Source organism: Microcaecilia unicolor, chromosome 1 (genome assembly GCF_901765095.1).
Source record: "Microcaecilia unicolor chromosome 1, aMicUni1.1, whole genome shotgun sequence".
NCBI lineage: Eukaryota > Metazoa > Chordata > Amphibia > Gymnophiona > Siphonopidae > Microcaecilia > Microcaecilia unicolor.
In genome coordinates, this window is record NC_044031.1 from 247,267,932 (window position 1) to 247,293,866 (window position 25,935).

Sequence of the window (25,935 nt, forward strand, 5' to 3'; positions counted from 1 at the left end):
GGCTCCTTGGCATCTAGATAAGCTGCTGCTGCTTTGGCGGGGTCAGTGCACTTTTCCACAGACCTTAGTCTAAGTCCCTAAGCAAAATTAGCACCCTCAAGACCTGGAAGCAAAGAGAGCACTGGGGTGTCACTTGAGACAGCATTGATGTTGGTTGTGGAGCTTTAGTCCGGTCGAGGAGAGTTGCTGGATTTCCACCAAGCAATGGCTGGTGTGGAGTGCCATTTAGAGAAAGATCTGCCCCAGGCTGCTGGTAGAGTAGAAGGCGTCTGCTCCGATGAAGTTCAAGCTGCCTTTGGAGAGCTGAGAAAAACACCTATTGTTACCTTAGAAGCTCTTTGGGATGTCATCAAATCTCTAGATTCCTCAAATACTGTTTCTTGTGGTTTGGATTTGAAAGTTAATGAGGTAGTAAAAAAGGTGACTATGCAGTCTCAAACCGCAAAAGGAGAAAAGAATGGTGGGCTCTAGCCCACATACACAGGGACAAGGCCAGCCACTAAAAAAAAGTCCCACACGGCATAGGGAACTGGGACATGTGCTCAGGAAAAGTCTGTTACAGAGCACTGCAGGAAGACTAATATTTTTAGTCCAAGGCAGAAGCAAAGTAAAATGTTACAGGCAATGTAATCTGATATAACAATGTCCAACATATAAAAAAATAAACAACCTACCTTTATGAATATGGGGGCACAACACTTTGCACAATCACTGCTAGGAGTCCACCAGTGTTGTGCTTAAAGACATTTCAGTGTACCACCCTGGGCATACTGTGACAAGAACAAATGCTTTCCGTATGTGGAAAATGTATTCCATTTTGAATCACCATCATCCTCACAACATGCTCAGGGATTGCACTGAAATACCTTTGTCTACAACTCAATGGCATACTTCTGCTTCTGCTTTTCAAAGCATGAGGAAAAAGCAGAGGCAGAAAAGTGCCAGTGGGTTGTGCAAAGTGTCATTTCAGAGAAGTCCCCTGGGCATTTTAGAAGGATAAATGTAATAAATGTTCTGTGGAGGGTGGTTTCTTACATGTCCTACCACAGTGTCTAGTTCTGGATAGATGAGGATTCTTAGAAAAGTTTAGTTGGTCCTGGATTATAGCAAAATAATATATAAAACACAGTAGAGTAAATGATATTTTATCTAATGAGTAAGCTACAAATATACAATTCTTTGCAGATAATATTACAGAGAAACTAGTATGGAATGCATGGTTTGACAGAAAAATTAACCTGGTGGAAGGTGTCCCCCTGTGTGGTTGTATATGTATATCTGTGTCTCCCTGTCTGTCTAAGATCCTCATCCATTAGCCTTTAAATGTACAAAAGACTTGTAACTCATTGCCGCATCTGCTACAGTGAGACCAGTGAGCATCAGGGCAGGTTACTTTAAATAATTTTTGGATTGTTTTGTGAGGTCAGAGCTGCAACAGCCCAGAGCTGGGAGGCTGAAGGGCATAGTAATCTACTCAATCAGCACTTTCCTTTCATCCAATAAGTTAGTCCAGGCCAGAAATTGCAGTTCTGAACTAAATGTTTTACTTGGATGATGTAGAAAACCATGGGACAACTTCAGCATTAACTATCAGGATTGCTTTCTGAGTTAACTTCACTCAGTTTTCCAGTCTATTCTGATCATCTTTCCTGTGTGTTTCCTGCAGTTGGTCTCTGCATAGCTCCATACACATACTTACTGGCCCTAGTCCTTTTCTGACTTGCAGTCTGTTCTCTCTACTTGTCTGTCTCCTCCATCAGTGTCTCCAGCTAAATCCCTCTCTCACCTGGTCTGAGTTCCTTCAGCAGGCTCATATGCTGTGGCTCTACCGGTGCTCTGATTTCCCTCAGCCTCTGATAGATTTTCTCATGGTGTCTGTATATCCTGGTTATTCCTGGAGTCTCCTGGTCTCTATAATTAACTCTGCGACAGGCTCTCCTTCTATTTGGCTTCAGCAGTACACTAGCCCAGCACAACTTTTCACATTCAGAGCCATAGGAGCCAACTTTTCAAAATGATTGGGGGTGCTCAACTTGGCACAAATTACCAAGTCCATATAAAGGAAATTAAAGCATGGTGGGTTGTGAACACAGCTGGTCAAGCAAGAGCATAGCAGATGGTGCATACACAAGGAGGACTTGTGGGTAAAAGAAATGTTAGAGGTAGCAGTGCAAGACCCACCAGTCTCTCTTCCTCTCCAACCCATTACCATAGTTTACCATCCTACCCCCAGCCACCTATACCACACTCATGCTATGCCTTCCAGTTCTAGTCCACCCTGGCCCATATACAACCCATATTCTCTGCCTCTCAGCCAGTCCTCAATAGTCCCTCTTCTGTACTTAACATATACACACCATATGCTTTTTTCCCTCTCAGACCATTTCCACTTCTTTCTCAGTCCCTCCCCGCATTAATGTCTTCTTCCTTCTCTCATCTTCTTCAGTTTTTCCCTCTTTTCTTTCTCCCAATGCAGTTTGGCTTTTGTTTCTGGGCAGGATGCTTATTACTACCCCCCCCCCCCCCCCGCCCGGTATTTTCTACTTCCTCTTGACCTGACCTGCCTTGCTCCTCTCTTAATTGTTCCCCCTATTAGGTTCCCTCTCACTCTACCTTCGTCAGAGCCCCTCCCCTGCAGGCTGGGCTCACCCATTATTCTGTCTATCACTAACCTACAATTGCTCCTTTAAACCCCAATCTTTAAGTTCCCAAAGCACAAAGCAAAATAGTGTTCACTTACCAGAGAAATGTCCTCTCAGAACTTCTCAGAAAGTTCAGTGGGACTTTTCCTCTTTATATAGTTTTGAATTTAAGGGGACTTTTTAAAAACAGGCTTTTTCAAGCTAGCTCAGTAATCAGGTTGCCCATAGTAACCTTTGCAAATATTCTACTTCCCACACCTTAATTAACACCTAATTGAGGTCAGTGGCAGTGCAACCTCTCCAGCAACCAAAGAACAGAAAATAACTGTCTTTTAGAACAAGATTTGAGCCTTCCCTCTATCTTTTAAAGTTTTTTGACTGTTAAGTTTCAACCTCTAGAAAAGGTTTCAGTTTAAAACTATGGGAAAAATGTCTACTTCTAGAGAAAATTTGGTGATGGGAAAGATAACAGAGATGTTGCTGAAGGAACTTTCTACAATCCAAAGAGTTACAAAATTTGAGGCAATGTGGCTTCACCAAAAGCAAATCATGCCAAACAAATCTGATTGATTTCCATGACCCGGTGACAAAAGAACTGGATTGAGGACATGCACTCAATGTGGTTTACTTAGATTTCAGCAAAGCTTTTGATATAGGAGGATCATAATAAACTGAGCAGCTTGAGGATGTGGCCCAAGGTCGTAAACTGGATCAGAAATTTGGCTGACTGATTGATAGGTGGCAGAGAGTAGTGGTAAATGGAATTGGTTTCAAAATAAGGAAAGGTTAGTAGCAGAATGCCTCAGGAATCTGTCCTGGGGCAGATTCTGTTCAATATATTTGTGAGCGATACTGCCAAAAGGTTAAAATAAAAAGTATGCCTTTTGCAAATAAGATGAAGATTGGCAACAGAATGGATACCCTGAAGGGAGGGGAGTGCATGATAAGTGACCTACAAAAAATTAGAAGCCTGGGCTAATGCTTGGTAGTTAAGCTTTAATTGCATCAGAAATACAGCAATGAGGCTGAGGAATGGTGTAAACTGGATAGGATGGGGAAAGTGGTAGGAAAGATGGGTGATGAGGGTGGATACATTGTGGTATGGGCAAGGGGGGCTTTGAGGGGCAAAATTTACAATTTTTCATTTCAATGTTTGTAATAAGTTGGGACTATGATTCAAAAACTTCAATAAAGATATACATTAAAAAAAATAAATTGCTCCTTGTGCTACATCTAAAATTGTGCTACCTAGGTGGCTGCCCAGTTTGCCTGGTGCTTTGAGTGGAACTGTACTTTAGTTTAAGGCTGCTGTTCTGCAGGCCTAAACTTACCCTGATAGGGGCTGAATATTGCCAGTGCATGGATACATTTTAGTGCCACCCTTGCTCTATTTCACTTTTTTATAGTGATTGTATCAGACCGTTTAGCAATTTAAATGGTTTAATACTATCTGTATACTTAAAAATATATATGAATAAGGCAGTTATGCTTTGGCTAATCAGCGGCTAACACATAACTCCCTTTGAATATTAGGCCCATAATTACCTACCATATTTCTCAGTTATCTGCAGCTGCTATATGGATAAGTGCACTAACCACCAATATTCAGTGGCACTATCTAAATAGTGCCATTGAAAATTCTTACAGGATGGAGCATGGGCATTCTGCGTAACTCTGTGGATAGCTGGCAATATTCAGCCACTCTCCGTATAATTTAAGACAGCAAGGAGGCTGCATATCACTGCTGTAATCACTTCCCAAGTACACTTAATGCCACTCTCTATACAGATAACCATACTGAATATAAAGAACAGATTTAAATGCTGCTGCTGGTGTTTACTAGAAAATATTATCAGGTCAATATTCAAATGCTGTGATCAGCGTTTAAGATTAGCCTTCTTTTGGGTTCTGAACAGGATTTGATGAGGTTACTATACAAGATAGACTTTTAGTCCGCTTTGCAAATTGTCAGTTCTGTACCTGGCTGAATTCCTGGCTGGGTGTAGCACTCAGTCCTGTGGCTGCCATGTAAGTGCTGCCAATGGTCTTGATCTTTTCAACTCCACTAAATTTCGGTTTAGACAACAACTGTGAATAAACACAAATTATGCCATTAGCTAAAACGTGAAATGCTCAACAGACAAATATCTGGTTACTAACCCTGACATATTATTAGAAGAAAACACTTGATGCTCAATTAGCAGAGTCAGATTCAGTTAATAGCAGAGGGGCATGCATTATTCTTACTAGGTGGCAGTTTAGAGAGTAGAATGGCTTAGTTTCTATTTGTACAAGCAACTGATTAATTAGTATTTCCCCTGTAAATAATTTAGCAAAATAAAGGCTATCAAACTGTTGTATTTGACCTTCTCTCTCTTTTTTTCCCCACTAGGATCAGGAATTTATTATATCCGTACAGGCAGGTTTTATGTGGAGCAGTGGATATGGGGTGCAGCAGTGGTTCTCAAACACAGTCCTTCACTAGACCTGTATTTCAGGGTATGCACATTGAATATCTATGAAGATATTTGCATATACTGGGCCAAAGAAATAGGCTAGCTTGCCTATTTTGATTACCATAAAAACCAGACCTGGCTGAGGGCTATAATAACTAACCTTCCTGTTTACTAAGCGGAGCGGCAATGCTGACACTGCCCATTCAAAGTGAATGGGCTGTGTCAGCATTAGCACAGGGGCCAGGGCACCCGCTAGCAGGCTTGGTAAACGGGGGAAGGGGGGTTAAGTTAGGGGAACACTATAGTACTTGTATAACATTATGGTGCATAACATCATGATCTCTGTACTGCAAAATTCCAAATATTTAAATGGCTGACTCTGGAATTATATAGCCTGTGTTTCTCAACCCAATCCTCGGGGCACATACAGCCAGTCAGGTTTTAAGGATTTCCACAATGAATATAAATAAGATAGATATGCAAATTGATCTCTTACATATTTACCATGGATATTATAAAAACCTGACTTGCTAGGTGTGCCTCAAGGACTGGGTTGAGCGCTATGGCACTAAACTGCTACAAAAGATTATTTGGCCAGGCTTGGCTGTTTACCACACATATTTCTTCATGTTCATAATTGGATTATTCATCCAAAGTTTGTAGTATAAAGCAGTGTTTCCATACTTTCTCCTGAAAGTATATTTGTCGTTGCTATCCTGCAAACCAAACTGGCAGAGCTTGTTTTGAGAACCTCTAAAGACCTGGTACATGATCCCAGACTGAAGACTGTTACTGTGGTGGCAGGGAGAGTGAGTTGGGAGGAAATAAAAAACAGGGAAAGACATAATTCAAAGCACAGTGTAAAGCATTAGATTTAGCAATGGTGCATACCAGTAATAGGTATTGTTTATGGACAACAAGATTGATAAGGCACACAAGTGTGTGATGTCATCCAGTGGCACTGGGATCAAACTGTTGTCCCACAGCTCAGAATATAGTGTAAAGTACTGAGCATGCACTGTTTGGTCTCTTCAACTCTTCAGTTACTTCTAAAGCTGTAGAAAGGAAATAAATCTAGGGGATGTGGGTAGAACTACACAACTGATCAATCTTGCTGCCTATGGGAAACACCTGTAACTGGTAAGCAATATAGTTTTTTTCTGTCAACAAGCAGGCCTGAACTAATGATATAGGGGGCAATTGTATAACTTGGAACCAAGATGTATTCTACTAGGACTAGGGGGCACGCAATAAAAGTACAAAGTAGTACATTTAAAATGAATCTGATAAAATATTTATTCACGCAGCATGTAATTAAACTCTGGAATTCGTTGCCAGAAAATGTGGTAAAAGCAGTTAGCTTAGCAGGGTTTAAAAAAGGTTTGAATAGCTTCCTAAAAGAAAAGTCCATATCCCATTATTAAAATGGACTTGGGAAAATCCACTGCTTATTTCTGGGATAAGCAGCATAAAATATATTGCACTGTTTTGGGATCTTGCCAGGTACTTGTGACCTGTATTGGCCACTGTTGGAAACAGGATGCTGGACTTGATGTCCCAGTATGGTAACATTTAAGTACTTATGATATAGGACTGTTCAGTTGTATGGGACCTAAGCTATGGAATCAAATTCCTTTAGAACAATGACAATTAGGTTGTTATGGGACTTAAAACAGTTGAAAACTTATTTAAAAAAAACAAAACATTTTTAATTAGGTTGAGAGGAGAAATATTTAGAAGGACAAGCTTTGTTAAATTTCCTTTTTCATAACTCACTTTGAGCTTTATAGGGTGAGGTGAGTAAGTAAAGTAAAGTTTAGTGTCAATTCTATAATAGAACTTTGGTGCACCTAAACTGTTAAAGAATACTAGTGCACAGTTATGTTGGCATGCCCACTTATGACAGTCATTGGCTGGTGTAAGATGGTGTGCCTAAGGGGACCATGCAACGCACAACTGACAATATTCTATAAGTTGTGCATGTCACTTGGCAACATGCTTATAGTCCGTCCATGTTCCCCCTCCTTTCAGTTATGTGTTAAGTGACTCTGGTGTGTATAGGACAGCACCTAGAACTTATTCGTGTAAATGCCAATTATTAGCACCTTCAATGTGTGTGTAGGAGCAAAAGGTCCTATAGAAGGCATTATAGAGCACTGTATACCACTATAGAGCAAAGCTGTATAGAAATATGGTGCCTGGCATTATTTAGCTAACCTGACTTTGTGAAATACAGACTCTGGCTAATTCCATCTTTCAGTGCTGGGGCCTGGAGCTCGTTAGGCCTTGGATTTGCTTGCAGTCAGCAAACACTCTAAAAACAGCTCCAGAGCCTACCGACCGCCAAGGACTGCAGAATTCCCCTTTGGTAACTGGGGCGACACAATGGCTGGACAAACACTGTGATAACTGTACATTGTTTACTGAAATCTGTGAGTAGTGATCACAGAAACCCTGCCATATCTTGCATGTGGCATATTGTTTTGCTTTTCCAAGTCAAAACATGAAGTCAACAACTTACTGTTTCAGACAGGGAGGAAAGTAATACCGAGAAAAAGGGTATAAGAAGGCTCCACGAAATCATGATTTTATCTGGTTGTTTTCTGGCAGTTATCAGAACAACTGTCAGAGACATGGCCTCATCTGAGTCAGCCATGCTATAAAGACATCTTTGACTGGTTAAAGGTGGCTCTTCTGTTTGCATGTTTGCTGGGGCCTGCTAATGTTTATTGAGACCTGCTGTTTGCCTGTCTACTGAAGTCTACATCACCATCTGCAGAGAGAAAGAGTGTCTGATGGCCCTGCCACCATGCTCCTGTCTCTTGCCTTGTCTCCCTGCTCCTGCTGTAGTTCTTGTGATCGACCCAAGACAGCATAGCACCCTGATCGACTCTGCTTCTATGAGAGTGAAGGAACCATACATCATCTGTCAGGTAGTAGCTACCTTTTTCCTAGTGCCTGGGGTTAGGAGTCCTAATCATTTCAGGACATAGGGTATACAGTGTGCGTTATATTTACCTTGCTTTGACAGGTACATAAACACTCATTGTTCACCATCATTTTGGGTAATTTAGCATAAGTTCATTATCTCTGCTTTACATTATTTTCCTTGCGGCCGATATAATAAATTAGCTTTTATATTTTTATAACATTTGAGCATTGTGTCCTATTCTTTTCAGTGATTATTTTGGGCTGCGTGAGCTTGGATTTTGCTGTTGGAGGGATGTCTAATTACACCTAATTACATTCCAGTGTGCTACCTTTCATATTTTGTTACCTGTGTATGTGTTCCCTCATTGCCTACCCTTCCCTGAGGTGAGGTAATTGTGTTAACCCCACAATCTGGATAGGTTTCACCAAGACTGGTGTACTGCAAATACAATCTGGAGGTGAGCCACTGAAATATAGCATGCTTCATCAGTGTTTTTTTTGTACCGGTACGCACCGGTATGGCGTACTGGCACCTTTTTTCCCTAGGGCCAGCTCACCTGCCCGCCCTTAGCTCCCCGACAGCCCTGCTTTCTGTTCCTGCCACCCCATGATGCGTTTAAATCTTTTATTTATTTTTTTAACCTGAAGTCGCAGCGCCGGCAGCGGCGTTAGTGATAGCATGAAGCAGGCTCGCCTTCTCCAGCCTTCCCTTCCCGAGTCTCAGTGTCCCACCCTCGCAGAAACAGGAAACTATGTCAGAGGAAGCCGGGACACTGAGACGGAAGGGAAGGCTAGAGGAGGCAAGCCTGCTGCATGCTATAACTAACGCTGCCAGTGGCGCTGCGACTTTAGGTAAAAAAAATAAAAGACTTAAATGCATCGCGGGGCAGCAGGAACAGAAAGCAGGCTGTCGGGGAACTAAGGGCGGGCAGGTGGGGCTGGGGTTGGTACTGGAACTTGACGGGGGTTGAAAAGGGGGGCAGATGGAGGCTGGGGCGAGTTACTGGACATGGAGGGGAGGATAGGGGGCAAAGAGAATAGCTGGACATGGGGGGGGCATGGTCACCACACCCTATAAAACCATGCTGCAGACAAAGAAACTCTGAAAAACTAGCCATGCTTGGAAAGAGAGTTTCAGTTCCCTCAAATGGCCTATTTTTTCCCCGAAGAGGGTGCTCTCCCCCCTTTGTAGAAACTAATTCTCTATAGCTAAGAATCTTTCTTTCTTTCTTTCTTTCTTTCTTTCTTTCTTTCTTTCTTTCTTTCTTTCTTTCTTTCTTTCTTTCTTTCTCTGTTCTGTGTTCTTTGTATGAGGAATAAACTGTCCTTCCTCATTTTTCTCTTCTGTATATAATTAGTCTGATGTCTTATAATTACCAAAGGTACCGATGTTAGATTTTGTAAGTTTGTTACAACTTGCAACTGATATCCGATGCTGTGCTGGTGAGTAATAATAAAATACTTTTTTCTCTAATTCCTGTCCAATTTTTTTCCTGTAATATTTTGTAAGATGTTTAAAGAATAGCAATCAAATGTGCAGTCTAGTAAAATAGATAGATACATATAGATATATATTGAGAGAGAGATCATTTTTACTTGGATGCTGATCAGAATTTACTCATTGTACCAACTTAAAACAAATTATTCATGAGCACACTCATGCCTCAATTTTTTATGTTCAAGGACCACACCTCTGGAAACTTTTACCAACTTCTTTACGACTTCTGAACTCTTTACAAATGAACTTGAAACGTATTAAGATAGAAACAAATCTTTTACAGAGAAGGGGAAATGGTAAAACTAGAGGACATGAATGGAGGTTGTGGGGTGGTAGACATAGGAGTAATGTCAGGAAATTCTTTTTTATGGAGAGGGTAGTTGATGCTCAGAATGCCCTCCTGAGGGAGTTAGTAGAGCCAAAAATGGAATGAAATTCCAAAAGGTGTGAGATAAACAGAGGATCTCTAATTAGAAAATGGATGGTATAAACCCCCCCCCCCCCCCAAACTTAAATGGCTGTAAATGTCTAGTTCGTAATGCTTCTTATCAATATCCTCACAAAGATCTTAAAGGGTACTGAGTATTGGATCCATCAGATAACCATGTCACCACCGTTCAGGCTATATGAGCCAGGCATTTTCTTACGGTGGGCATGTATTCGTCATTGATCCATAGTTTTTAATCTTTAAACTTTCACCCATTCATTTAAATTTTCAATATTCTCTCTTATGATAAAAGAATACACTTAGCTTAGCTGAATTTTCACTATTTCGCTGTTCTTTTTTTCTTCTTTTGAGAAACCCCGTCCATTAAGTATAATATTGATACCATGTAAAGTGTGTAAATGTCTACTGGCACTTAGATGTTGACTCTGGCTGTGAAGAAATAAAGCTGATGTTAGGCAAATTTGTATGGTCTGTGTCCCATATATGGCAATCTGGTTTAGGATGGCCTGGAAAGGGCTTTGAAAGCAACTTCAGTAGCTGGAAGGAGAGAACAGTGCCAGGTAGACGTTTACGGTCTGTGTCTCGCAAATAATAAGAAGGATTCTGGAGTGGAATATATGGAGAGTACCAGGCAAACGTCTTCTATCTTTGACCCAAAAATGCCAAAGAAAAACCATGATCAAGTATATGCTTTGATTACATCTGTGTAAATTTGTAGAGACTTAAGGAATTGATCCCTTACTGCCATAATGTTGGATTAGTTAACATCAGTTATTAAAGCTGTAGGCAGGATTTTAGGAGTCTAAAAACCACATTGAATTTAATACACAATGCAAATTGAGGGCATTTGTAAGCAACAACCTCCCCCCCCCCCCCCCCCCATCTTTAACAGTAACTTAGCAGGTAGATGTCTAACCTCAAAAAAAGAAATGTTTGAGTGAACCTTAATCGGTACAGAGGTTTGTCTCTTAGTACATTTCTCTCCCTGTTTCTAGGAGCCTGGAGAATAAAAATAAAAAAATCAGGTTTATAGTTTGCCTTCACACCTTAAGAATGTACACTTGATGATAGGAAGGCATGTCTTTTTAATCCATTGTGTGAGAAACACTTGAAATACGTATTCCTCTTGTGCTTCATGTAAGAACTAACTGATGAGTTTGGTTCACCTGATATTATTCCTGTTTAATACTTGCTTACTCCCGTAACTATGCTGTGATCCTGAACAAAGTATTTTAGTCATCTCAATTAATACTTAACTCGACATTTCCCCTTGTGGGAAGCTCTGCTTTGCTAAGAGGAACAAGAGAAGAAAAGAACATTCCTTCTCCTCTGCGATGTATGCCTGCAGAGCTTCAGCTATAGAATTTACAGCTGTTGAGTTCAGGATCATCATAAATCAGTGTCCAGACACAAAGTGTGTCTAATGGAATAAAATTTAATGTATCTACAGTGCCCAAGGTATACATTTAAGCTTAAAACTCTGTGATTTACTTGCTTTATAGATACTTTCTGGTCTTCAATAATGCCTGAAGTAATTTTCCCACTCTAGACAGTTAAACAAAACTGACCCCCTATAAGTAAGCTTAGCTTCCAATTACTAGCCCTTACCATCTTTTTAAGTCACTTTATTTTTAGGTATTTTGTGGGATGTAGAAAAAAAAATTCAAACCATGCCCAGTAGCTGGTACATCAAAAGAAATTACAATCAGAGCACCTCATCTGTGCCAGAAAGCCATAAAAAGTGAGGAATTGCACACAGTATCTCCCAGCACAATGAAACATATGATCTCTCACATTAACAGAATAAAGCCAAGAACACTGAGGCTGATGCCTTTGAATAAGCACATAAATGTTTCCTGTGTTAAGGAAATCTTTGTATAGGGATGAAATCTATGTTTAATATATCCCTTGTTGCTTTCTTGGTCCTAATGGGGCTCCTTTTTTGCAACTTGATACAGTAACCGGAGTGCATCTCCCTGTTACCTAAGAAGCATATAAGGCCTATCCATTATAAATTTGGGAGGGAAGTTTGATTAAATACATGGCTCTGCAAAGCTGAAATTCCTATGGAAATAAGTTGAGGCTCCTCCTGCGATTAGGTCTTAACATCTGAAGGCATCTAAATTAAGCCTTTTGCATAATCAGTCAGTCCTAAAAGTTTTACTGGAGGTATATTCAGTTTACATCAGATAGCTTGCATGATCAACTCAGCTTATATGCCCTTCTTTGTGACTACATAATGGACATCTATAGTTGTAATAACTTTTTGTTTGATTAAATCTTGCTCTTGCATTTACATTAGTAGTGCTCTACAACTAGAAGACAACCAGTTGATTTCTGTGTGCATAAGAAAACACAGATGATATAACCATCTTATTCTGTTACCAGCTTGAATCATCAAAATTAACTTGTGAACAATCGGCACCCAAATCAAACAGAATTGCTTTACAACTGACCAAATGAACCAGTATAATAAAATATGTTAACTGATCTTTTTGTTGTTTCAGATGCAGGTCTGAGAATTATGCTGTAACCTTCTCTCCTTAGATTCGGGTCTCTGCCATACCAGGCAAATCTAACTTCCTAGAGGAGGGAGGAGTTCAGGCCTAACACTCTAATTTGCTTATCTGAAGCTATGAAATGTGAAGAGAAATGTTATTGACTAACCCGCTTATTACTAATTAGACTATGCTTTGCCAGTTTGTTTTAAGGCATGATTTATGTCTAAGCATTGGCCTTCATTCTTTTAAAATTAACAATCATGTTCATGTGTTAACAAAGTTTAACTTTGGTACTGCAGTTATCCAATGTTAGGCATAACAGGCCCTTTTCATATGTCAGTTTTGCCACTGGATCCATAGCACAATGGACATGGCCTTGCCTGCCTACGGGAGCCTGATTGTTTTGACTATTTCCATAGCAACCACTAGGGGAATGAAAAACAAAAGACCATGGTTCACAGAGACAATTTTGAGTTGTTATAAGTGCTCAATAAGGTAAAACAAATGATTTTTGCTTTTCACTAAGCATCTGTAGATTTTGGGTTTGAATTTGTTTTTTTTTTTGCATGCAATTTTTTGAGTCTGAATTTAGTACACATTAATTACAATATTCAATCACATTTTATTTTTGCACAGTGCACTGTATGTTTCTTTTAGGGGTATACTGACCTTGACCTTAAGTTTGCAATTTGGGGTACTTCTTGCATCAAGAATGTATGCTCTACCCATGACAACTTTTAAGAAATGCCTTCTGCACTGAGTGCCAGGATGAGGAAAGGGGAGAGGAGGGGAGCACAGCTCTTGGGTAAACCTTTATTGTTATCAGGCATACCTGCACTTTTGAAATAGTGGCACTAGTATCCCTGCACATATATCATGTCAAGCACACCACAATGAACAGGCTCACAGAACAACGTGTGACTGAGTGTTTAAAATAAGCTAGGTGGGTAAAATCATGGGTGCTGTTACATTGACAGTTACACATAAGTAAGCTTTCTTTTTTTTTTCACAGTCATTATATTTCTTTAGCTACTGGGTCGTGCTTGTACATATATCAGAAAGGATTGAAGTTTATCCCAAGTTATTATCATAAAGCTTTGGTGCCACATGTGACAGGTACGTGGTTAGGCTTGTTGCAAAGAGGATCCATATGTGTGCAGCCTACTTGTATTCTCATGATTTTTTTTTCTACATATTCATTGTGGTTCAAAGTACTAATAACTCTTTGGTTTACTCAATTCATTTGACCCTCATATTTTTGTGTAGGTCCACACACATGTCCTTTCCCATGCGATTTTATAGCTTTCTTTTTCCCATGTGTTGTTCTTCAGTTGCAAGGTCATGTAGGTATTGCTTGTGTGCATAAAGCATGCCTGCTGGACTTGTGTACAAGTGACTTTCCAGGATTCCTTTTGGTCACCTTCCAGTTCCTGCTAAGCCATTTGGACTTGACACAATAAGTTCATTCATTTTTTTTCCTGTTGCACCTTTACCCCTCTACATTTCATACAGGCTCACAATGAAACAGATACAGATGTCTGTATAGATTTTCTTATGTTTTCCTGTCGTTTCACCTGTATTTTCTTTTGCCTGCATGCCAGAAAGGTTTAGAATTCAAACTGCGCAATTAGCTGGCACAATCACTTTTATCAGTTGGACATGCAATGTAAAATGCTTGATTAGATGTATAGATGTACATTCCAATACATAGTGTAAGAGGGAACCTGGAATCCCAATAGCTCCACCTGGGAGAAATTCAATATAATGAAGAACTTTCCCAGTAGAGGGCACTGGGATGCACGTAAGCTGAGGGAGGATGTAGATTATAGGAGGAGGAGAGAAGATATTGCAAGGACTGGCTGGCACTGGTTCAAAAGGGAGAGGTTCCCAAGGGAGGAGCTAGAGAGTATAAAATCACCCAGTGAGGTAGAATTGGAGGATCCCATGGAGGTAGAGGGTTATCCCCAACCCGAAGAAACCAGAACATATGATAAAGAGATGTCTGAGCCTAGAGATCCAGGGAAAGAGATGGAGGTTCAATACCTTTAACATCTGGACAAAGGTAGCAGTCTCTTTAAACAAGCAGTGAATGATTAACGTATGAAGAAATTACACCTTTCTTTTTCCCTTCCTTAAGTGAAATCCCTGTTGTTAGCAGAAGTGGGTTAGGTCACATTGCAATCTAAGCCTTCTGTGGGAAGTATTTTGTTTTGGTTCCTTGAAATGTGTGACTCCGTTGAAGAGAAACATCATAAATTTAAGAAGAGTTTTCTTTGATGAACTGAAAGACTTTGCTAATACTGCTTGGAACCAGCTGTCATAAACTGGGAATGAGCTGGGGAACGCCGGGCGAAAAAGACATACAAAGACACAAGTCATTGACTCTTTTGGAACTAATTTGCATACATCTTTACTTTCCATTGCATGAACATTGAGACTGTTGTTCCTCCTTCTAAAATGAAAAAAATAACTAACAAAAAAGTTGTCTGGTTATCCCTGTTGAGAAAAGGAATTCAAAAGTTTGAATAGGGTCCACTCACTCTAAAAGAAAAGGGGACTGCTAAGATAGACTGTGTGAATGAAAAGCGAGGTTTTTGAGTGGCGGACAAATTCCCTATGGACTTGTTTTGGGGGAAGGAAGCACTTACTCTCTAGTAACTCCTGTTGGAAGAAGGAGTAGAGCAACTCTCTTCAAGAAGGATGAACAGTTGGGGCAGACTCTTTCTCTGTTTTCAGTGAATAGAAGAGAGCGTTCCAGAGGGAGTCCAGTAGTGCTTTTGCTAGCTGGCAGGGAGCACACCACAATGATGCAATTAATCTGTATCATGTTTGGCTATTGTTGACATTTATATATATATTTATGGTGTTTATTTTGCACTCTACTGTTCCATTGTGTATTGTCCATATGTTATATTCTACCGCTTGACATGCATTAAATGGAGTTTGTTTTACCAAGTTTACTGGAATTTTTATGGAAAAAAAAACAAACTCAGAGACTGATAGCCTGATGGACTGTGGTATACACTTACTATATATTCATACAGCTACCATTATGGACATTATTTGTATTTTGCATAGATATTCAGCAGCTTCTTGGCAGCATTATTCGTTTGTTGTTCCTTTCTAATTGTTTATTTTATTTATTTATTTATTAGGATTTATTTACCGCCTTTTTGAAGGAATTCCCTCAAGGCGGTGTACAGTAAGAATAGATCAAACATGAGCAGTAGGCAATTAGAGCAGTAAAAATATTCAAACAACAATACAAAGTATGGCATGATATACTACTTGCAATGACAACACAATATGAACTAGAACATTATAATTGGTAGTGAGGGGTAAGGCAAAGTTGTAACATATAGATGAGTAAGAAAGTAGGAAGAATTAGAAAGTAAGGTGATTGATTTGAAGAAAGTTGCACATGAGGTCAGAGAGATAGTTAAACATTATCTCAGCTAGGGTAGGAGTGGATAAACATGCCCCGCTGCAGTATGTGCAGCCCGAGTCACTCCTTGTATGTGTGTGTGTGAGTGAGACTAACAAGTTAGTTACTTCTTCCATTAAAGGTTTGGTTGAAGAGCCAAGCTTTCACCTGCTTCCTGAAGTAGAGATGACTAAGCGGAGCCTTTCAGGCAATGCATTCCAGAGTGTGGGGACTACTCCAGAAGGCTTGCTTGCGGGTATCACATCGTGTAATGTCTTTTGGAGAGGGTGTAGTTAGTGAAAGTCCTTGGGAGGACCTTAGTGTCCTTGGCGGTGTGTGCAGGATCATCCTATTCTTCAGATACTCGGGGCCATTTCCTTTCAGGGCCTTGAAGATCAGATATACAGGGCTAAATTTAAAACTCTATGTCTGATGAGTTTTAAATGTAGCCCTGTATTGTACTGGTAGCCAATGAAGTTTTTGCAAAAATGATGTGATGTGGTCACGTCACTTGCAACCTTCTATGAGTCTTGCTGCTGCATTCTGAATCAACTGGAGCTGGTGCAAGCCCTTTGTAGTCAGACCATTGTATAGTGCACTGCAGTAATCCAGTCTTGATATTACCATGGCATGCACAACTGGGATAAGATTTACCTTCTTGATGTAAGGATACAGGCAGCATAGCTGTCGCAAATAGTAGAAGCAGCTCTTGAAAGTTGCTTGGATTTGTGGAATCAGAGTTATTGTTGAATCTAACTGTATTCCAAGGTTCTTGACTTGTGATTTGAGGGGGGGGGGGGGGGGGATTCATACTTCTCAAAAGGGATTTTGATGTCAGGTATGTATCCACTTGTGTTAGGGACCCAGAGAAGCTCAGTTTTACTTGGGTTCAGGCAAAGGTTGTTGTGTTTACCCATTCTTGAATTGATGCTAGACAAGTGATCAGTTTATTCAAGGCTGTAGGTAAGTCAGGTTCAATGGGTATAAATAGCTGCACATCATCCGCATAGATAGATAGATCCTACTTCTGGAGTCCAGCCTATACTTTGGTGAACTGTATTCTACACCCAAAGAATGGCTAGACCATTGCTATGCTGGGAGACCGAAAGGTCTTGGGTGTTCAACAGTTCCATCAACATTACCCACATTATTTCATCCTTACCAAGTTGTTACCAGTGACTTTTCTATGAACCAATAAGTCATTTGAATTTTATGGATGTTTTATTTAAAATCATGTCACTCAACTACACTTTTATGGACATTATTCAATGCCATTTGATTTGCTTGCAACATGAAAACAAACTATATTTTCACTTCATATGCTTAGTATTAGTGGCGTTCCTAGGGGGGGTGGTAGGTGCAGTCCGCCCCGGGTGCACGCCACTGGGGGGGTGCCATGCGCCTGTTGGCGCCACTCATTCCGTGCTCCCTCTGCTCCGGAAAAGGTTACTTCCTGTTCCGGGGCAGAGGGAGCATGGAACGAGTGAAGCCGACAGGCGTGCAGCACTCCCCCAGCAGGTAAAAATGCACCCGGGGAGGGGGGGGTGTTGTTTCGCCGGGGGGGGGGGGGGGGGTGCATCGGCAATCTGCCCCGGGTGTCAGCTGCCCTAGGAACGCCACTGCTTAGTATATTCACATATTGGTTTGCATCATTGAATTATTTTACCTTACTAGTACTAGCATATGTTGTATTAACAACAGAATTATTAAATCATTTGCTATTTACCTGTTGTGGTGAGTTGGAAGTACACACACTGCTATCTACTTAGCTAGTGTTTCAAGCTGTTCAGCTCTTTTTTTACTTGAATCCCTTGAAAGAGGGGGGGGGACTGTAGGAGCAAAATGTCCTATAGAAGGCATTATGGAGCACTGCATGCCACTATATAGCAAAGCTGTATAGAAATATGGTGTCATCATTCTATATAGCAAAGCTGTATAGAAATATGGTGCCATCTTTCAGTGCTGGGGCCTGGAGATCATTAGGCCTCAGATTTGCTTGCATTCAGCACTCTAAAAACAGCTCCAGGGACTACTGACCAACAAGGACTACAGATGTTCTGTTTGGTAATTGGGGCAACACAATAGCTGGACAATTAGTGTGATAACTGCACATTGTTTACTGAGCCATGATCAAAATAGCCCTGCCCTATCTTGCATGTGGCATATTGTTTTGCTTTTCCTAGTCAAAACATATGAAGTTAACAACACTGTTCCAGACTGGGAGGACCGTAATAACTAGGAAAAGCGTATAAGACTCCACGAAATCATGATTTTATCTGGTTATTATCTGGCAGTTATCAGAACAACTGTCAGAGACATGGCCTGATCCAAGCCAGCCACACTATAAAGACATCTTTGGCTCTTTAAAGGTGGCTCTTTTGTTTGCCTGTCTGCTGGGGCCTGCTCCCGTCTACTGAGATATGCTGTTTGCCTACTGAAGTCTGCTCCAGTCTGTATCACCATCCGCAGAGAGAGAGAGTGCCTGACAGCCCTGTCGCCCTGCTCCTGCCTCTGGCCTTGTCTCCCTGCTTCTGCTGTAGCTCTTGTGATCAACTCAAGACAGTATAGCTCCATGATCGACTCTGCCTCTGTGAGAGTGAAGGAGTCATATATCATCTGTCAGGTCGTAGCTAACTTGTTCCTAGTTCCTGGGGTTAGGAGTCCTAATCAGTTCAGGACATAGGGTATACAGTGTGCGTTGTCTTTACCTTGCTTTGACAGGTACACAAACACTCATTGTTCACCATCATTTTGGGTAATTTAGCATAAGTTCATTATCTCTTTTTTACATTATTTTCCTTGCGGCCAATATAATAAATTAGCTTTTATATTTTTATAACATCTGAGCATTGTGTCTTATTCTTTTCAGTGATTAATTTGCATTGTGTGATCTTGGATATTGCTGTTGGAGGGATGTCTAATTACACCTAATTACATTCCAGAGTGCTATCTTTCATATTTTGTTACCTGTGTATACATTCCCTCATTGCCTACCCTTTGCTGAGGAGAGTTAATTGTGTTAGCCCCACTGTGTATATGATATAGAATGGAAAAACCACTACAACAATATATTTACTGCATATTTCTCCAGTAAGGAGAGACTTCCCTGCATAATTTACATTTTCAGCTAGTACATGCTAGGCCCATTTGTTATCAGCTGTGCTTGGAGCAGAAATACACAACAATGCAGACCATCTTGGCTTTCCCAGACCATTTTTCTAAATTTTTGCATTTTCCTGTTTGGCTAGATTTGGGGTAGGCAACTCCGGTCCTCGAGAGTCGCAGGCAGGTCAGGTTTTCAGGATATCCACAATGACTATGCTGGAGAAAGATTTGCATACCATGGAGGCAGTGCTTGCAAATGTATCTCCTGCATAGTCATTGTGGATATCCTGAAAACCTGACCTGACTGCAGCTCTCGAGGACCGGAGTTGCCTACCCCTGGGCTAGATGAACCACCCACCACCTGGGAAGAGAGCATAATTTCTATTGTAAGATTTTATTTATGGACATATTCTTCTAGACATTCATATGGGGTATTCATCTTGACTCCATCCAGTAACAGCTGCTGCTGCAGTAGTAACTCTGTTGAACCTTTGTTAGAATGTCTGTTGAAATATCTTTTGTGCTGATGCCAATGTTAAGGTCTGTGCAAGGCCTGCCTTGTGAAGCAGAACTGGTGTCTGTGACCTGTCTTGTTCCAGAATTCCTCTGGACCTAGACAGAGAGCTTAGGAGTCCCAGTGACTGTTTCTTTGACTCCAGATGATCGTCATGATTATATGCCTGTGTTGATTACCTTCTAATTGTGCTGAAAAACAGCTGTGCTCATCTGAATTCTGTGACCTGCTTGTCTAATTGTCTGCTGATGAATAACTGGCTGCACCTGCATGAAATCACCAATCACCAACTGATAATAAATAGCTAAGTACTTTTACATCCTCAGTGTATCTGATGTAGATTTATTTTAATCTTGCATAAGAGTCATGCAAAGAACCATAAGTTGTGGCCCCAGCAGTGTAAAACAGAATATATGATAGCATTCTGTAAACTACATGCACATTTGGCGCCTAATAGCAGGCACTAAGTTAAAGAATGAGGGGAAAAGTGTTCAGAGTAGCCCACATTGTCAAAAGGTGAGAGCTGTTTGTTGATATAGAGAAAATTGGCCATCACAGTTGGACCAAAGGCAGTATTGTGTATTAAGACATGTTTCCAAAGAGAAATGTGGTCATTTCATGTCTTGATCACATGCCCTGTAAATAATGATTGTGGAGAGCAGTTTCCCATCTTGGTCCAAGGCAATTGAAATCAGGACTAATTGAAGCTTCTGCACTGCACAGAGTACACCAACTGTTAAGCTGGGTTTGTGAGACCACAAATATAATATCGGGTATAGCAAAGGGAGAAGGGAGGGGAGGGTGAGCTATTGAAGAAAAAGATTAGGAGCACTGACAACAGTGGTGTCTCATTCTTAATGAATAAGGGAATGACATGACACTGCTGTCTTGTAACATCTGTAACATCATTGGCTGTGACACTGAGCACTGACTGAATGACAATTTTGTGCATTCATAGCCTGTCCTCTGGAAGAGAGGGTTTGGATTTTAAGGGGTTAATATTCAAAACATAAGTGGACAGGAGAGGCTCTCACCCACTTAGATCATGTTCAGAGGGTCAGCTGCTGATACTGAGCGGCATTTAACTAGGCAGTGATGCTGAATATCATCACTAACTGGCCATGTCAAATCTGAGCAGTAGAAGAGCAATCAGGGGAGCAGAGTTTGGGACATTTTAAAGATTTTATAAGGATCTAAATAAACCAGTAATAATAATCACTTTACTGACACAGTTCTTTTTAAAGTATGAAGCTTCTGTGAATTATTCAAATATGGTTAGATGTTAGTATTTGGTTGGAGAATAGTCACCCCATCAACTGTCAATCACTGATAGCGCAGGAGAAATTAGTTTAAAATAGAAACTGCAGTAGTGCCGTAATTTTCTCTTGATAGCAGAGGATAAAAGTAGTAGTTGGTAAGCGCTAACAATCTTTGAGTTAAATGATTGATTTAATTTTGCTCTGAAAATGATAATGGGGTCCTTGTAGTAAGCTTCAGTAAGCACTAGCGCGTGCTTACTGCAGGTTAAAAAGACACTACTATGAGACAGATTTGCATACCGAGGAAGCAGTGCAGGCAGATCTATCAATGGCAAATTCATTGTGGATATCTATAATTCCTACATCCACTCCTCACTCACTCAGCATCCCCACCACTTAGTTGCTCAGTCAGTTCTCATAGTAACACAGTAGATTACGGCAGATGAAGACCTGTATGGTCCATCCAGTCTGCCCAACAAGATAAATTCATAGTATAAGGAATGATGTGATACTACATGTGTATACTTGATCTTGACTTGTCCTTGCCATTTCCTCATACTACTCTAGCCCCTCACACGCTCACTTACAGTTCTCCATCATTTATAACTCACCATCTACTCACTCAGCCTCCCCTGCCATTCATAACCTCCATTCATTTACTCAGCCTCTTTGCTATTCATAACCTCCAATCCATCAACTCAGTCAACCTCCTGCTACTCATGCCCATCCACTCACTTAATCCCTGAATCTTCTCTCTCAGCCTACCTGCCCACTAACTCAAAGACCCCCCACCCCAACCACTCATTAAATCACTATGCACTCTCCCACTGAAACACAACTTTGTTACATGTTAAGAGCATGCATTCTTTAGTTTGTTTTGTCTTACTAGTTGAATTAATCTACCATTATCAAACATGTTCTCAGACACTTTTTTCATTAAGGAAGAATAAGAGAAACTGCACTCATATGTATTCAATCATTATTGTATATAGAGTTTTAGGTTTTATGGTATATTTTGTATTTTTTTAACATGGTACTTACATCATCAAAATCAGCAATAATTTCATTTAGCAGTCTCAGACACTCCAGGCCTTCTTTATTAACATCCGACTCGGTGTAAAATTCTTTGAAATCAGGAATGGAAGCAAACATAACACAGACACAGTCATATGACTGATGATATAAATCCTGCCCAACAAGAAGAAACAAAGGATATGTGAGTGGTGCTGGGCTGAAGTCATCACTCTGCTTTCATACACTTCTGCATAATGAAATTCCCTCGCTCACTGTAGGTTCAATAGACTTCACAGAAATACTAGACTTAACAAAAATGTTTTAATGGTCATAGGCTAAGTAGTAAAAGCATAAACAAGTAAAGTAGGACCAATTTACACACTATATGATGCTAAGTATCAATTTTATTGATGGAAATGGGTAGGTCAATTATATTGATGGTGTTGACCTCTTCTGGCAAATGTGCAGCTGTGTATAGCCAATGAAAATGTTTGAATAGACCTCACAGCAATCAAGTGTTGTCAGGATTAGGGTCTGTCCCGAAAGAGTCAACCTAAATAAAAACCCCCACCTCCAACTTGCTGAAGCATGGCACAACAAAATTGTTATTGTTCTCTCTTCATGCATTGGTGCTGAAACTACACGCAAGTAGGAACAGATTGGGACTTATACCATAAAGATAAGTGGGTTTTGGCACATTTTACACGCAAGCTGGTATTGATTGTCGCATGAAGTTTTACAGCATTGCACTAAGATTTTTGGACATATGACTTGATTGTTTGGTTCAATTAAAACAGCATGTGAAAATTCTTAAAAATTATATTTTTTTCATTGGGGGGTTTTTCAGTCAATGATGACTTGTTGTGCGTGCAATAGGTTTTATGTCTAAATAATTGTCGCACTTGTTGAGACTTTTTCCCCCTGTGATTTTTTGATATATAGACAGTACTACTCTGCTTATATTGTTTTTTGATTTTTCAATATTATTAGCAGTAGTGTGGATCTGAATATTATTTTTGTGTTAAAACTACAGTGACACAGTAATGAGCAGTACAGTGAGAAAATTGGAGCATTTGGGAAGTAATTCTATAAGTGTGTACATCCTTTAAAGGAATCCCAAAGTCACATGGTAAGAGTCTATTTTTTAACTGCATCTTGGCCTCAGATTCTGTTGTAGAATACTAGTACAACCTGGTATCGGACCATACCAGCAATAGACCTGATGTAATTAGGTGTGACAAAATGTGGCAAGAGAGCACATAACTCACAGCATTTTCCAAGAAGCACATGGCAATGACAGCACTGTTCATGCCCCTTCCTTTCTCCATCCATGTAAACGCCCTCTTGCATTTATACGCTATGCCACTTACCTGCAGAAGTGCAAGTATTCTGTACATTCATGCATGCAACTGGCGCTTGCATGTAAGTGCCCAGTTATAGAATTGGACTTTCAGTGTACAAGAAGGAATGACAAATATTTATTATAAAGCAGGAGTGAAAGATGGACACTATTCAACTCGGAAGAGGAGATGGTGCAATACATCTTTCACTAGGATTGCAAATTTAGATGTTAATTTCATGAAGGTTTATCTGCATATAAAAAAAGCATTTATAAATTAAAAATCTTTTATAAAATTGTCCTGAAATATATGCACATGCCAAAAAGATGGTTCATACTTTCTGCATGCCACCTGTAGCACTCCTGGGGGCATAGGGAAGAGCAGGCAAAGAGTTGCAATGTACTCATGTACTCTATAAAATACTTAAAAACATACTTAGGGGGCAATTCTATAACCAGACACCTAGAAATTGGCACCCCTAGGGCATCTAGTAGGAGCATATTCTATAAAGAGAAGTAGGTGACCATTTTACTCTGCAGAATACTAATATAACCATGTATATACAAAATACATCTATAAATTAGACATGACTTCTTACACCAGCTATGCAGCTGGTGCAATGGAGGTACCTAAGTGCTGGACATGTACACATAACTTCTATTTTATCAGTTTCTTGCATACCTTTATGCCCCACCAATGCTATGACTGGACTCTCACTACATGTACGCACTACTGAAGATATGTGCGTATTTATAAAATAGTGTTTAGATGCATGTTATAGGCATATATGTGCACAAAACTGCACATATATGTATATATGCTGGTATTCTACAGAAATACATGCATATCAGGTGCCTGAATTACAGAATTCTCCCAACAGAGTATAAGCACACAAATTCATCTTCTAGTACATTTGCACATTATTGGGGTTGGATCTAGGTCCTGTTTTATAAGGACACGTAGAAGGGCATAATCGAAAGGGGCGCCCAAGTTTTCCTGAGGGTGTCCTCGCAGAACATCACGGCGAAGGGGCGAGGAAACCCGTATTATTGAAACAAGATGGGCGTCCATTTCAGATTTTCACCGGACACGTATGTTTTTTTTTTAGTTTGTTTTAACTTGTCATCATTTTTAGCATGATCACTAGACATACATTTTATATATATGTTTTTTGTGGGTAAAGATGAATTTTTCAATTGATGGTTTTTGATCTCTATACTTGCTGCAGGTTTATTTCAGTAGTTTTTTCTCTTTATAGATCTGTAGACAAGTTGATTTTTTACTATTTACTGTCTGCACCAGATGTACTTATCTGCTTTTTGTAAAGGTATGGTTTTTTTTTAGCTTATAAGTATTAAGCCTCTGGGTGATCTTTTCTCTGATTCTTTCTAGAGTATACTCATATATGTTTTTCATCAGTCTCATGTTATGGTGTTTTTATATTTATAAAATGTTTTTTATCAAGATATAATATTTTAACATATTTTAATATGTTTTGCTTATGTTTATAGTAATGTATGAGTCAGTAGTACATGTTTATTATTCATTTTTATATATAGAGAGAGAGATAGATATAGATACAGTGGGGGAAATAAGTATTTGATCCCTTGCTGATTTTGTAAGTTTGCCCACTGACAAAGACATGAGCAGCCCATAATTGAAGGGTAGGTTATTGGTAACAGTGAGAGATAGCACATCACAAATTAAATCCGGAAAATCACATTGTGGAAAGTATATGAATTTATTTGCATTCTGCAGAGGGAAATAAGTATTTGATCCCCCACCAACCAGTAAGAGATCTGGCCCCTACAGACCAGGTAGATGCTCCAAATCAACTCGTTACCTGCATGACAGACAGCTGTCGGCAATGGCCACCTGTATGAAAGACACCTGTCCACAGACTCAGTGAATCAGTCAGACTCTAACCTCTACAAAATGGCCAAGAGCAAGGAGCTGTCTAAGGATGTCAGGGACAAGATCATACACCTGCACAAGGCTGGAATGGGCTACAAAAACCATCAGTAAGACGCTGGGCGAGAAGGAGACAACTGTTGGTGCCATAGTAAGAAAATGGAAGAAGTACAAAATGACTGTCAATCGACAAAGATCTGGGGCTCCACGCAAATCTCACCTCGTGGGGTATCCTTGATCATGAGGAAGGTAGAAATCAGCCTACAACTACAAGGGGGGAACTTGTCAATGATCTCAAGGCAGCTGGGACCACTGTCACCACGAAAACCATTGGTAACACATTACGACATAACGGATTGCAATCCTGCAGTGCCCGCAAGGTCCCCCTGCTCCGGAAGGCACATGTGACGGCCCGTCTGAAGTTTGCCAGTGAACACCTGGATGATGCCGAGAGTGATTGGGAGAAGGTGCTGTGGTCAGATGAGACAAAAATTGAGCTCTTTGGCATGAACTCAACTCGCCGTGTTTTGGAGGAAGAGAAATGCTGCCTATGACCCAAGAACACCGTCCCCACTGTCAAGCATGGAGGTGGAAATGTTATGTTTTTGGGGGTGTTCTCTGCTAAGGGCACAGGACTACTTCACCGCATCAATGGGAGAATGGATGGGGCCATGTACCGTACAATTCTGAGTGACAACCTCCTTCCCTCCGCCAGGGCCTTAAACATTGGGTCGTGGCTGGGTCTTCCAGCACAACAATGACCCAAACATACAGCCAAGGCAACAAAGGAGTGGCTCAGGAAGAAGCACATTAGGGTCATGGAGTGGCCTAGCCAGTCACCAGACCCTTAATCCCATTGAAAACTTATGGAGGGAGCTGAAGCTGCGATGTT

The 25,935-nt window shown here is 40.4% G+C and overlaps 1 protein-coding gene across 1 annotated transcript in view; it reads right to left on the minus strand.

The window, feature by feature from the left end:
- Positions 1-25,935, minus strand: part of ADCY2 (adenylate cyclase 2) — an 812,163-nt gene that overhangs the window by 33,733 nt on the left and 752,495 nt on the right. Inside the window, exons 21-22 of the mRNA XM_030205406.1 lie at positions 21,820-21,966; positions 4,623-4,730 (exon numbers count right to left, since the gene is read on the minus strand). Coding sequence (XP_030061266.1) covers positions 4,623-4,730; positions 21,820-21,966 — 255 coding nt within the window. The remainder of the gene's footprint in view (positions 1-4,622; positions 4,731-21,819; positions 21,967-25,935) is intronic.